General features: G+C 61.3%; 2 protein-coding genes across 4 annotated transcripts in view; one reads left to right on the top strand and one right to left on the bottom strand.

Moving 5' to 3' along the window:
* BTBD2 (BTB domain containing 2) overlaps positions 1 to 5,876 on the top strand; it is a 15,929-nt gene extending 10,053 nt beyond the window's left edge. For all 3 annotated transcript variants that reach the window (XM_025042971.1, XM_006904064.3, XM_015585944.2), the window contains 6 exons: positions 853 to 958; positions 1,227 to 1,424; positions 3,389 to 3,581; positions 3,807 to 3,894; positions 4,310 to 4,456; positions 4,889 to 5,876. In XM_025042971.1, the coding sequence (XP_024898739.1) occupies positions 853 to 958; positions 1,227 to 1,424; positions 3,389 to 3,581; positions 3,807 to 3,894; positions 4,310 to 4,456; positions 4,889 to 5,050 (894 nt within the window). In that variant the 3' untranslated portion in view covers positions 5,051 to 5,876. The remainder of the gene's footprint in view (positions 1 to 852; positions 959 to 1,226; positions 1,425 to 3,388; positions 3,582 to 3,806; positions 3,895 to 4,309; positions 4,457 to 4,888) is intronic.
* A 5,767-nt stretch (positions 5,877 to 11,643) lies between these two features.
* The window catches only part of CSNK1G2 (casein kinase 1 gamma 2), a 13,838-nt gene continuing 12,655 nt past the window's right edge, over positions 11,644 to 12,826 (bottom strand). Inside the window, exons 10-12 of the mRNA XM_025042990.1 lie at positions 12,689 to 12,772; positions 12,492 to 12,598; positions 11,644 to 12,408 (exon numbers count right to left, since the gene is read on the bottom strand). Coding sequence (XP_024898758.1) covers positions 12,354 to 12,408; positions 12,492 to 12,598; positions 12,689 to 12,772 — 246 coding nt within the window. The 3' untranslated portion in view covers positions 11,644 to 12,353. The remainder of the gene's footprint in view (positions 12,409 to 12,491; positions 12,599 to 12,688; positions 12,773 to 12,826) is intronic.

The following is a 12,826-nucleotide window of genomic DNA, read 5'->3' as shown; positions in this document are numbered from 1 at the left end:
GGTGGCACGCAGACAGGTGGGGCGGCTCTGAGTCCCCTGCGTCCTTCGAGCTTTGCGCCAGGGAGAGGGCCCCGCCCCACCTGGTGGCCCGCGTGCTCTGCGCGCGTCTCTGAGCCGCTTTGGCAGATCATTGGCTGCGGGTTTCCCGCTGGCTCTGATGCCGTTTTTCGGGGCTCAGATGTGAGGAGAAAGGCGGTTGCCTTTGTTTCTTTGAGAAGGTCTGTTTGGGGCTCTGTGTGGTCAGCCAGGTTGCGGTGCAGGCCAGAGAGCCAGGAGGGACCTGGGCACAGGCAGGGGCCCCCTCCCCCAGGACGGGCTCAGGCCTCCCCAGATGAGTCGGATTTGCTGACTCTTTGCCTTGGGCCCTGACCTCACTGAGTCGCTTTGAAGGGCCAGAGCCTGGACTGTCACGTGGTGGCTGCTCCTAGCCACCTGCTGAGGGCTGTGGCCATGTGCGGTCCCCCAGCCAGGATCTGGGCACAGCGGACGCCCAGGCGTTCTGGGCGGACCGAGTCCGGGTGTCCCCTCCCCGGCCCCCCACCCAAGCACGGTTCCTGATGCAGCAAGTCTCGGGCACAGACTTCCGTGACCCACTGGTCATCTGTGGTCTTCTCGAGGGGCCTGGGCGCCCCTGCCCGGGGTTAGCCCTGTCTTCTGTGCTGGTCGGCAGCCGTCACTTGCTGGGTGCCACGGCGTTAGAAGGGGCCCTGGCAGGCATTTCACCCAGCCCGTGGCTGCTGCCGGCCCCTCGCACAACAGCCTGTGGGCACCCAGGCCCCGAGACCTCAGGGCCGTGACCGGGTCTGAAGCGGGGAGCCAGTGGGCTGGGTTTTGACATGCCACCCCGTGCAGGCCCGCCTCTTCGACGAGCCGCAGCTGGCCAGCCTGTGCCTGGAGAACATCGACAAGAACACGGCCGACGCCATCGCCGCAGAGGGCTTCACGGACATCGACCGGGGTGAGGCCAGCGGCGGGGGCCCCGCCGTCCTCCAGCGCAGTGGGCACGCCCCTGCCCCAGCCCAGGGGGTCTGTGTGCACGGCCTCGCCGGCCACAGGCTTCTGCCTGGCCCACGTGACCCTGCTGCCGTCGGTGATGGGCTGGGTGACAGGTGCAGCCCAGAGCTGGCGCGACCTCCATCCCCAGCACGGGCAGAGGCCGTGCGTGCTGTGTGATGAGCCCTGGCTGGGGCTGCAGCGTCCACGCTGACTCGGCCCGTCCCCTGCAGACACGCTGGTGGCCGTCCTGGAGCGGGACACGCTGGGCGTCCGCGAGGTGCGCCTGTTCAACGCCGTCGTCCGCTGGTCTGAGGCCGAGTGTCAGCGGCAGCAGCTGCAGGTGACGCCCGAGAACAAACGCAAGGTCCTGGGCGAGGCGCTGGCCCTCATCCGCTTCCCGCTGATGACGATCGAGGAGTTCGCCGCAGGTAACGCCCGCGGTGCTCGGGGGGAGCGCGGCCTCCAGGGACACCGCCTGTGACCCCGTCGTGTGCGCGTTGGCCTAGAATCCCGCCAGGAACCCGAGTGTGCTCCTCTGTGTCGTGTTGACCAGAAGCGCGGATTGCGCACAAACGTGCAAAGACGGCACGACCACAGACGCCGTTTGTCCGTCCCGCGTCTCCCTCCGTGTCCCCCGTGCCCACGCGTGTGTGTGAGTGTACCAGCCACGAGGGACCCTGTCTTGGCTCACGTCTTTGGAGGCTGGGTGCCAGCTTCAGCCGCGAAGGGGTAGAAAGTGGCCTGGGCCTTGGGGACGCTGAGCAGGGCGGGGTCAGGCCCATGTGGAGCGGCCCTGAGTGTACCTCTTGCCCCACGTGAGGTGGAACCCCGCCCCTGGGGCTGGGCCTCCGGCTCACGGCAGTCTCATGGCTGAGGTGGAAGGTTCTGGATGGGGCTTGGCGCTGCAGCCCTGTGGCCGGGCTACCCGCTGCCTTGTCTGTCCCGGGCCCATGCCATGTCCGGGCCCGCCGGGCGGGCTGGCCACGTTTTATGTGGTGGTCCAGCATCCCATCAATGCCAGGGTGACGCCTCAAAGAACGTCCGCTTATTGGGGACCCTGGGGCTGGGCTGTTCTCTGGGGCATCCTGGGCACTGCGGGTGTTGGACATCGTCCTTGGCCCCTACCCTCAGTCATGAGGACCATGGATGTCCCCAGAAATGGCCCTGTCCCCTGGGAGGTCCCAGGGTACAACATTGGACTGTCCTTTGCTAAGACAGACAGAAGCCCCGCTGGGCTCTCCTCTGCAGCCTGGCTTTCACCCCCAAACCTGTTCTCCTCGAGGTCTCCCAGCCCACCTGGCTGCCAGTCCCCTGGGGGTCTCTGGCCTGTGACATGGCCCACCTAACTAATCCTCTGGAAGATCCAGGCCCTCCCACGCTTCCCCCAAGCGTGAAAGCTCTGGGAAGGACAGTGTGTGTGTCCCCTGGTTTCGGGGTAAGCCTTCTGGCCCTGTTCCTCTGCAGCAGGTCCCCTGCGGCTCTGGTCCTTGGTCACTTACTATGTTTTAGAGGATTCTCCGGCTTCTTACATTCTCTTTGAGGGTACAAGTAGAGTGAAGCCGGAAACCCCCTCCCAGCCCTGTGCACCACGGTTGGGGCCTCCTGCACCATTTTGTGTGCATCTTCTATGGAGATTAAAAATGGCGATGGTCAACATCTCATTCAGTCCCGTATCTTTCTCATTCACTAATCTGTAGCCGGCTCCTGTCTTGCTGTGAGGGTCTGTGTCGTGTGGGGCTGTGGGGTCGTGAGCGATGCCGCAGCTGGTCTCCTGTGGAAGTGGGTTTGGAGCTGGTAGATGAGTGACTCTTGGGAAGCCCCAGGCCCGTGTCCTGCGCTCTGTCCCAGAGGCGGACGCCTCCAGCCCCGCCCGCCTTGGCTTGCGTGTGGCCCCCCCGCCGTTGCTGTCATATCTTTGTGTCCCGGTCCCCTTTCCAGCTGCCAGTCTGTCTCGGCGGTTCTCCTCATCCCGCTGTGTCTGTGCTGCCTGGCCAGAGGCCCCAGGTCACTTCTGCCTGGGAGTCACCCTTGGCTGCTGATAGCCTCGTGCTCTGTCAACTGGGCGTAGACCTGAGGGGTGGTCCCCAGTGCAGGCCGGGAGACCTGGGACCAGGAGGGGCATTTTGCCCAATGAGCCAGTGAGTCAGCGTCAGCCCCCTTCTGCGTGTCGGACCCCTCCCCAAACGCTGGGGCGGAAGGGCTGCCCACCTCGGGGCTGCCTGGATCCCTAACGTGTTGCAGAAAACCCAAGGTCACCTCTGAAAGATACTGCAGATTCGAGGTGCCTGTCCATGCCGGTCTCCTGTGTCTGGGGTGCCCCCGGCCATCCTTCCCACCTCTGCGGCCTCAGGCCAGACCTCGCTCCTCCCACCCACTTCCCCTGTGCCCACAGGGCCTGCTCAGTCGGGTATCCTTGTGGACCGGGAGGTGGTCAGCCTCTTCCTGCACTTCACCGTCAATCCCAAGCCTCGGGTGGACTTCATTGACCGGCCGCGCTGCTGCCTCCGCGGCAAAGAGTGCAGCATTAACCGCTTCCAGCAGGTGGAGAGCCGCTGGGGCTACAGCGGCACCAGCGACCGCATCAGGTGGGCGCGGGATGGCGGGCGCTGGGGGCAGGGCACCGGGTCATGGGGAGCTAGGTGGAGGCGGCGAGCGCAGCTGCTGGTGGCCCTGAAAGTGGGCCCCACCCTGGGGGGTCCCAAGGCCCGAGTGCACGGGCGGGTGGAAGCCCCAGGGGCTCCCTGGCTCGTGTTCTCTTAGCCGGATGCGGGGTCATCCGGAGTCCTGCACCTCACTCCTCCGTCTGTCAGGTTTTCCGTCAACAAACGCATCTTCGTGGTTGGCTTCGGGCTCTACGGCTCCATCCATGGGCCCACGGATTACCAAGTGAACATCCAGGTACTGTGAGCTCCGGCCCCGCCCCAGACCCCTCCCCAGACCCCGCCCAAAGCCAGGCCCCACTCTAGGCAAGGCCTTGCCCCAGGCCCAGACCAGGCCCCACCCCAGATCCTGCCCCAGACCAGGTCCCTCCCCAGATCCACCTCAGGCCCCGCCCTAGGCCAGGCCCCGCCCCCAACTAGGCCCCATCATTCCCCTGCTTGGATCTGCTCGGTGTCACACTCCATAGTGGAGGGAATGATCTAGAGTCCATGGGTACTATGCTCTCTACCCTATGGGCCCCCTGGCGCTCACAGGCCAGACCTTGTGCGGTGGGGCCTGGGGCAGGGCTCAGCTCTCGCCCTCCCGTGGGGCCCGTGAGTGGTGCCCGGGGGCCTGCCGGCCTCCGTAAGCGGCCTGGCTCCTGCTCCCACAGATCATCCACACGGACAGCAACACGGTTCTGGGCCAGAATGACACAGGCTTCAGCTGCGATGGCTCGGCCAGCACTTTCCGGGTCATGTTCAAGGAGCCGGTGGAGGTGCTGCCCAATGTCAACTACACGGCCTGTGCCACACTGAAGGTGTGTCTGACCTGACCCTGACCCTAGCCCTGACCTGAAGTGAACTCTGATGCCGGGACAAGACACAAACTGCTCCAATCCCAGAACTTTCTCCGGGACCTAACCCTGGCATCTGACCCTGACTGATTCCCAATCCTTGCTTAGTACCCCGACCCTGACATCTGACCTGACCCTGATCCCTTATCCCTACCTGGGACCTTAATCCTGACATCTGATCCCAACTGATCCTCAACCCTGATCCCTGACCCCTCTCCAGGACCCTGACTTGACCCTGACCCACGCTCCTTCGCTCAGGCATGTCCACTGGTGTGGGGCTGGGAGACGTGGCCATCTATTGGGGCGTAGATGGTTTGCCTCCCTGGGGCCGTCACCCGCCACCCTCCACCCAGTCGCGCTGCCCGGGGCCTGACTGTGGTGCGGCCCACCCTGCAGGGCCCGGACTCCCACTACGGCACCAAAGGCCTGCGCAAGGTGACCCACGAGTCGCCCACGACGGGGGCCAAGACGTGCTTCACCTTCTGCTACGCGGCGGGAAACAACAACGGCACGTCGGTGGAGGACGGCCAGATCCCGGAGCTGATCTTCTACACCTAGTCCCCGGCCAGCCGCCTGTGCATGCGGCTGCGGCTCCGCCCACGTCCCTGGTGTCCCCCTGGGCCCGCTGGCTGCCAGTTCAGAGCTGGGAGGTCGCCGTCGGGCGGGACGATCCCTCAGGACTGCGGCCGGGGCTGGCCTGACCCGGGAGGAGGTCCCTAGGACTCAGGTGTAGGCGTCCTGCTCGCTGTTCCTGCAGCTCAGGGCCACCTGGCCAGCTACCCGATGGTGGGACCGTGCAGGCCGTCTCATTTTCGTGTGACCGCACATGGCAGTGCATCTCGGGGCCCCAGCTCTGGTAGGGGACCACGCTGGGCGCCCTCCCTAGTATGTGTGGTTGGGGTGTGTTCCTTTCATCTGTTCACTGGGGACGCTCAGGCCCCCTGATCTGGTCCCCAGGATGTAGGCCTAAGACCCAGGGGGTAGGACTCGGGGGGCTTGCACCCCAACCCCAGGTCCTGCAGGCCATCTGCCAGGCCCTACCCATTTCAGCTTCCCTGGACAGACCCCTCCTGGCTTCAGCCCGTCTGCCTGGGAGGGGCGACGCTGTGGGCAGCCATGGTGGCCACGTCCCTGCTGCCCATGGGTCCAGAGGACCCTGCCCACCTGCCTGTACATAACTGTCCCCGCTCGCCCGCCCAGCCCGAGTGAGCGCTCCGCCCACAGGCGCTGGAGGGCACAGCCCGCCCGATGCGACCCCTTCACCCTCTGGTGTTTCTGCCCCTTGCTGCCCGCTGGAATCTGTGTCCTCCCGGAAGCCATGGAAGGTGTGCCTGCTCATGCCACACCCCAAAAGATTTTTTTAAATAAAAAGAAACAGATCTAAGCTGACTCGCATGCTTCTTCCTGTGGAGCCAGAGGACGGCAGCTGACACCAGGCCCTGCCCGCCGTGTGGCTGTACCCCGTAAGGGAGCCGGGACCCCCCCGCCCCTGCTGTGCAGCAGTGGGGGACCCCGGGTACCCAGGTGGGCAGCACCGCCACAGCCACCAGCAGGGGAGGCCACACCGTGGGCTCTGCCCAGGCAGAGCCCTTTGGAGTCTCCTGGCACCTTCCCAAGTGTCAGCAGGGATCACGCAGGCTCTGCACCTGTTCAGGTGTGCACTAGGCACCCGGGAGTGCTCGGCTAGGTCCCTGGCTGCACCTGGGTGGGGGCAGGTCACCTGGCCTGGGCCCCTGCCTGTCACTGCTGGTTGTTACAATGCCCAGATTCACTTGAAAATTACGAAGCATGCTGGGAAACAACTACAAAAAAAGAAAAAGTAGGAAAGAGAAAACACTCAGACATATTTCAGAAATTGAGTTTGATCAGAGACTTTACGTGTTCGAGACAGTGGAGAACACAGACACATGCGACAACGGCGGATTGCCACAGCGGGAATGCACCTGGCGTTCTGCACCTGAAAACCGCAGGGTCTGCGACGAAGAACTCGGTGGCTCGCGAACCAGGAAACAAGGCAAGGAGGACAGAAGGACAGAAAACCGCAGAGCACGGGAGACGGAGACGTGAAGGGGCCGCGAAGGGCCCAGCACCCGCCGGTGGGGCCCCAGGGGAGAGCGGGCCCCGGGTTGTCCAGGAAGAGGCGGTAGCCAAGGACGTGTCCAAATCAATCAAGACACATTCACAGATCAGTGACCCACAGTGAGATTTTAAAAAACAGAACAACAAAACAACAAATACATAGTCAGTCAAACTGCTGGAACCCAAAGGAACAAATCCTAAAGGCAGCCAGGGGAAAGTACAGCCGTTCCCCCTTATCTGCGGGGGACGCGTCCCATGAGCCTCGCGAGCAGTATACATACTGCTATACATACTGGTTTTTTTTTTTCCTAAATATAAAAATTTGTGATAAAGTTTAATCATAAATTAAACTGTGAGAAATTAACAATAATCACAACAATACAGTGTAATAAAAATGATGTCAGCGTGCGAGCGAGTGGCATTATCAAGGAAAGTGACAATGACTTGAACACAAGACCCGTGACACAGACGGTGGCTCCGATAACCGGGGCAGCTACCGAGTAAGGAATCGACAGGGCGCGTCACGGCGCCGACGGGCAGGACACGGCTGGGTCACACCCGGGTGGGACAGAGCTGGATGGCAAGATTCATCACGCTCCTCAGAACAGCATGCAATTTAAAACGCGTAAAATATTTCTGGAACTTCCCATTTAGTATTTTTGGGCCGCGGGTAGCTGAAACCGCGGGTGGCGGGACGACTGTACCACCAGACTGGAATTCTGCGCCCTCAGAAAGTAGAGGGAAGGCAGATGGCGTCAAAGAAATCGAGCAGCAAAATTGCAGACAGACGCAACTGTGTCAGTGGCCGCGCTGGCTGCGAACAGCTCTAAACGCCCCAGTTACAGGACGAAGACTGTCAGGCTGGACGCGAAACCAAGACCGAACCCTGGTGGCGACACGTCTCACTCCAAGAGCCACGCTGCACAGACGCCAGCCGTCAGTACCGGAAGCGGACGTCAGGCAGGCAGTGCTCGCAGGACATGTCCCATGATAAAACCGTCAACGCGGCCAGAGATCGCAAGGGTCCTGGATGCCGACGCACCGCAGCTGGGGTTCGAAACGGTGAAACCAGGAGCTGACAGAACACACACGAGCACCCGGCAAATCTGTGACCGAAGCTGGAGAGTGACACCTGTAAGCGACAGAACAAGCAGACAGACGGAATGGGGAGGGTCTCGGTCTCGGATCCGAGCATGCACAGCGGCCGACCGCGTCGCCACACGGGACAAACACCAGGGCCAGCGTGGCAGGAAACGGTGGCCGAAATGGGCCACGTTCTCACAATGAAGCGCAATTAGGGGGCTTGACCGCACGCAGGTACGGCGTCTGTGACCACAGTGGAAGCGAATTGCATGTCAATCACAGGAGACGACACAATCCCAAAGTGCCTGGTAACCGAGAAGCGCTTCTCCATGAACGGGGTAAAAAAAAAGATGCAAATTAGGATGTTCTTGGAACTGCGTGAGGCCGCCATTGTGATAAACCAAAGTCTGAGGGTCCTGCTAAAGCAGAATTGAGGGAGAAATTTATACGTTACGTAGAGGTTGGAAAAGGTTTAGAATTGGGAGTCTAAACTTTCAAGAAACTAGAAAATTAACAGCAAAGTCCTCCCCCCAAAGAACAAAATAAGACCAAAAATGAAGCAGAAAACAAATGAAATACAAAACAGACCATCGGCTGTTTTTTTTCATGAAACCATAACAAAACTCTGAAAAAGACAACATGAGCCCAGTATCGGGAATGCAAAGGGGACACCATCGAAGGTCCCGCAGACGCCAGAGACACACGAGGGGCCGGGCTCTGGCTGAGGATGGCCGTCAGGGCAGGCCCGTACTCCCGCTGCCTGAATACTCGGAAAAGGACACTTTCTCCCCAGAAATCACGTACAGGTGCAGCCACTCCAGAAGACCGTGGCAGTTCCTCCAAGGATGCAGGACAGAACCGCGTGTGACCCAGCCACCCTCTCCCGAGTGTGTCCCGGGGAGACAAAGGCAGACCCTCACGTGTCCGCACCACCACGTTCTGTGCGGCACCGCCGGCCACAGCCGGGACGCGGACACAACCTCGGTGTCCTTGGCGGAGTGACGGGCAAAGAAAACGTGATGCGTGTGTATTTTGCAGACGCACGCGTACAGTGGTCTGTTCACACAGGCAAACGGAACACGATTCAGCCTCAGAAAGAAGGAACTCTTTCTGCGCGCGACAACCTGGATGAACCAGGACACGCTGAGTGACATAGGCCTGACTTGGAAAGGCAAACGCCACGTGACCTCACAGGACCAGAGAGCAGAAAGGTGGCCCCGGGCTGGGGCGGGCAGACGTGTAGAGGCTGGTCAAGGGCAGCGACTCCTAGTTGAGAAGTCGCGACGGATCTCCCGTCCAGCACGGTGACTGCAGTGACAACACTATCTTGTGCCCTCGAGACTTGCGGAGAGGGCAGCTCTGCGTCCTTAGCACATAAACACATGTGACCGAAGCTGGTGATGGGTGAGCTAAGTACCTGCCCTGACAGCCACATCTGAGCCTGCGTGCTGGGGGCAGGGCAGCTGGCAGAGTGGCGCAGGCCCCGTGGGACGCTGCCTGAGCCGGGGGGTGGGGTGCGGCGGGTGCTGGCGGAGGGGGACCCCGGCAGCCTTCCCATGTGCAGAACTCCACGTGCCGCTAGAACGAGGGGCCGGCGAGCAAACCAGGCCCCTTGGGCATTTGACCTCTGGGCGAATGGAGCTAACTTTAGTGGCTCAGGGACATCCCCTCGCCCGGGCTGCCCGTGAGGGACGGAGTGCGAGTCCGCCTCGCTGTCCTTCCACACGCGGTGTTTGCAGTGCAGGAAAAATGGAGAGGGTGACACGTGGCCCGTCCACAAGGGGCCGCAGCCCACGGAGGCCCGATGTTGAGGTCAGCGTCCAGGGAACCAGGGGACCGCGGCCCTGATTGTAAACGTGTTAGAGACGCGGGAGAAGGGGGGCAGAGCCAGGAAGAGACGGAGGATTTCAATCGAGAAACACTCTGCAGAGAGAAATGGAAACCATAGAACTAAAAACGACTCAGAGGAGCTGCTGGATGGCAGAGATCAGAACGCCACACCGTGACGGAGGGCGGGATGCACGCGGGTGAGCCACACAGGTGAGCCCGCATCAGCCGAACCTATCGCGAGCTGAAAATGCCTTTAACGTGCCTGAGCCGTGGAAACGGCCGGGGACGCGCACAGAAGCCACACGTGGGCAGAACCACCTCCGGCCCCGCCCGCACAGCAAGGGGACGGGGCGCACTTCGCTGGCCCGGGAAAGGGTCCAAGTCCGGTTCTGACTGAATGAGCATCACTTTCACACCATCATAAAACTGAAAAATCGCAAGTCAACCCATTGTCAAGTCGGGGGTGTCAGTATTTCCAAAGACAGACAAAATTATCCCCCCAAAATAGAAAAAGAAAAACCAGAACAGAGTATCAGAGATCTGTGGGGTCATACAAAATAGTCCCATGTAAAGGTAACTGGGGTCCTGGAGAAAAAAAGAGAGAAAATGGGCAAAAAAAATATTGGAAGAGATAATAGCAGGAATTTTCCAAAATGAATGAGTTATCAACCCACAGATCTAATCTCAGCAAATGTCTGGCAGGATAAATATGAAAAAAACCATGCACCATCATCGCATAACTTCAAAACACAGATAAAGAACAAACTCTTAAAAGCAGCCAGATAAAAAGGGGACATGACTTTTTAAAGGGAAAAGGCCGACAAGTCAGCCCTCATCAGAAGCGAGGGAGTGACGTCTTTAAGATGCTGACAAGCAAAAAACCCAAACCCAAACCCAAACCACAGGTGACAACATCCTTCGTTAGTGCAGGTGGGATAGAGACACCTTCAGGCAACCGAACGCTGAGGACATCTCTTGCCGACAAACCCACAGGAAACAGTCCCCAGAGCCCCTCCGAGGATGCCCTTTGCCCATTTTAACACGTCGCTGTCCGCGGAGCCTGCCGGAAGTGCTGATGGGCCACCGTCGCCCAGCTCCGTGTATCTGTTGCGAGAAGTCCGGGGACAAACTCTCCTGCCCCTGTATGTTGTTCCATCGGCCTGAGGACCGTCGTTGTCTGTGGAACACGATCGTTTTAGGAGGCACTGTCTTGGAGGTGATGCCTCCCCGATTTCCCCAGGGGTCCCTTCAACACGGAGACCCAGGCCCGTCTTCTCCATCCGGAAGGCTTCCTCGAACGAGTTTTAAAACGGCGGTTGCGCTTCTTCCTCCAAGGCTCGGAGGACGCGGCCTGCCGCCCATCGCCCGCGGGGCCGGTCCCTCCTCACTGTCGGCCCCCTGCTCCCAAGGCCCCTCCGCAAACCTCACTCGAAGCCTTGGTGCTCTGCACTCCATTCCTCGCTTCGAAAATCACTCATTTTCTCACATTTCCTTCCCGAATTCGAGCTGCTGTTCTGAGTTGTTTCCTTACTCACGTCTGTCCCTGGTGTTTGAACGTCTGACCCAAGATGGCTTTGGCGCCTCCGCGTGCTGCTGGCGCCTCTGCGTGCTGTCTGGCCATCTCCCTGGGCTCTGCGGTCGCCATCTGCGGAGGCGGGTTTCCCTCGGCAGGCGACACCGTGCTCTGGGTTCGCCCTGGTCCCCTCCTCTCCTGACAAGGACACCAGCCCCACCACGGGGTCCCACCCTCATGACGTACCCTCATCTCACCCTGGCCGCCTGCCGAAGGCCAATCCCCTCACACCATAGCTCCCCCCACTGGGGTGTCATTTGGACACGGGACGCATTCCATCCATGGCCCCTCAGCACGTCTCCTGTCCCCATGCTCACAGCCACCCGAGGCACAGCTGCTGGCTGTGCTCAAGCCCCACCTCGCAATGAGCTGCCCTCTGTCCCTCCAGGGGAGCCAGCCGTGAGTTGGCGCTTCGCCAGGTTGATGGTGGTTTTCTCGTCTGGCCTGAAAACAGGGGCAAACCTAGGCCTGACCCCTGTCACTTGTTTCTCCCTGGCTACCCACCCCACATTTGTCACTGAGCATGAGCTACTACTGCCCCTTCTCAGCTGTGCCTCTCGGAAAGACCGGACACCACACTCAGAACTGGTTTCGTTTTTCTTTATTTTCTTAAAAAAAGCCCCTAAGTTCTATGGCTTCCAGGAAGCATCAGAGAAACGAAGTGCCATTTCTGTACACTTTGTAAAGCAAGACCTAGACGCACGGCCGCTGCGCCAGCTGCTCCCCGAGGCACCGAGGCCCCCGCTGGTCGGGCCTCCGCTCACCGGCAGGAGGGGCGGGGCTCCAAGGCGCTGGTCGCCGCTGCCCGCCCCAGTGCTATAGGGGGCGGCGGGAACGCCTGCCGGCCACGCCCCCCAGCTTTGGTGCAGCATTTTGGTCGGTGCCGCCCCAGCGCGCGCCCCCTCTCGCTCAGGGAGGCCCAGGGCGTGCACGCCCCGGCAGCAACGTCCCCCAGCGCCCCCTCGAGAAAACTGCCTTTGGATCGAGGGAGACGAGCTGGACCTGATGACACTAATGAGGCAGGCGGGCTGGACGTCGCGGGTGGCCGGGGCCTCCAGGTCACACTACTCACTTCAGCAGGCGCGGCAGGAGGGGCGCAGGCGGCCGCCGTTTTCCTTTTCCTTACTTTAAATAGTTAATGCTCTCGGAGAGGAGGGCGAGAAAGGTGTAGAAATTTCGGCCACAGTCTTGTGAAGGAGTGACCCACGTGGGGGCAGCGGGCAGCCCCGGGTCACGTGTGTCCTGGCCGTGGGCCACACCGCTGCAGCAGGAGGGTGCGCGGTGCCACCACCAGAGTCACTTGTGTCTCTGCAGTGATTTCCTCTTTCTCCTCTTGAAGAAACAGCAGCACCTGGAGGTGGGCGGCCTGGGGAGTGAGCGCCGGTGGGGTGGGCCCCAGGCGTCCCCGCCCCCAGCCACTGCCCCTGGCCTTACTTGGTGTCGTCTGCCACCTCCACCTCTGCAGGCGCTGTGATGGGAGCGTTGGAGTGACCGGCGGTGGGGTCGTCCGCATTCAGCTCCCCGTTGGTGGAGTTCAGCGCCTGGGGGTTGGGGGGAGCGGCAGCAGCGGGTCACGTGGGCCGTGATCTCCACCCCCCGAGGCTGTTGGGGTCCTCCCCCCCGCCTCTCACCTGGTTTTTACTGTACAGCTGGGCTTTCTCCCGAGGCTGCGTCTGCGCGGGCAGGTCGGTGTGGACTGTGCCGATGGGCGTCGGCTGCAGGGGGGGGCAGGAGGCGGCGCTGAGGCCCGGGCGCCCGGCACCCGGTCC

This window comes from Pteropus alecto, unplaced genomic scaffold, assembly GCF_000325575.1.
Source record: "Pteropus alecto unplaced genomic scaffold, ASM32557v1 scaffold30, whole genome shotgun sequence".
NCBI lineage: Eukaryota > Metazoa > Chordata > Mammalia > Chiroptera > Pteropodidae > Pteropus > Pteropus alecto.
This window is presented reverse-complemented; position numbering and strand designations above follow the sequence as displayed.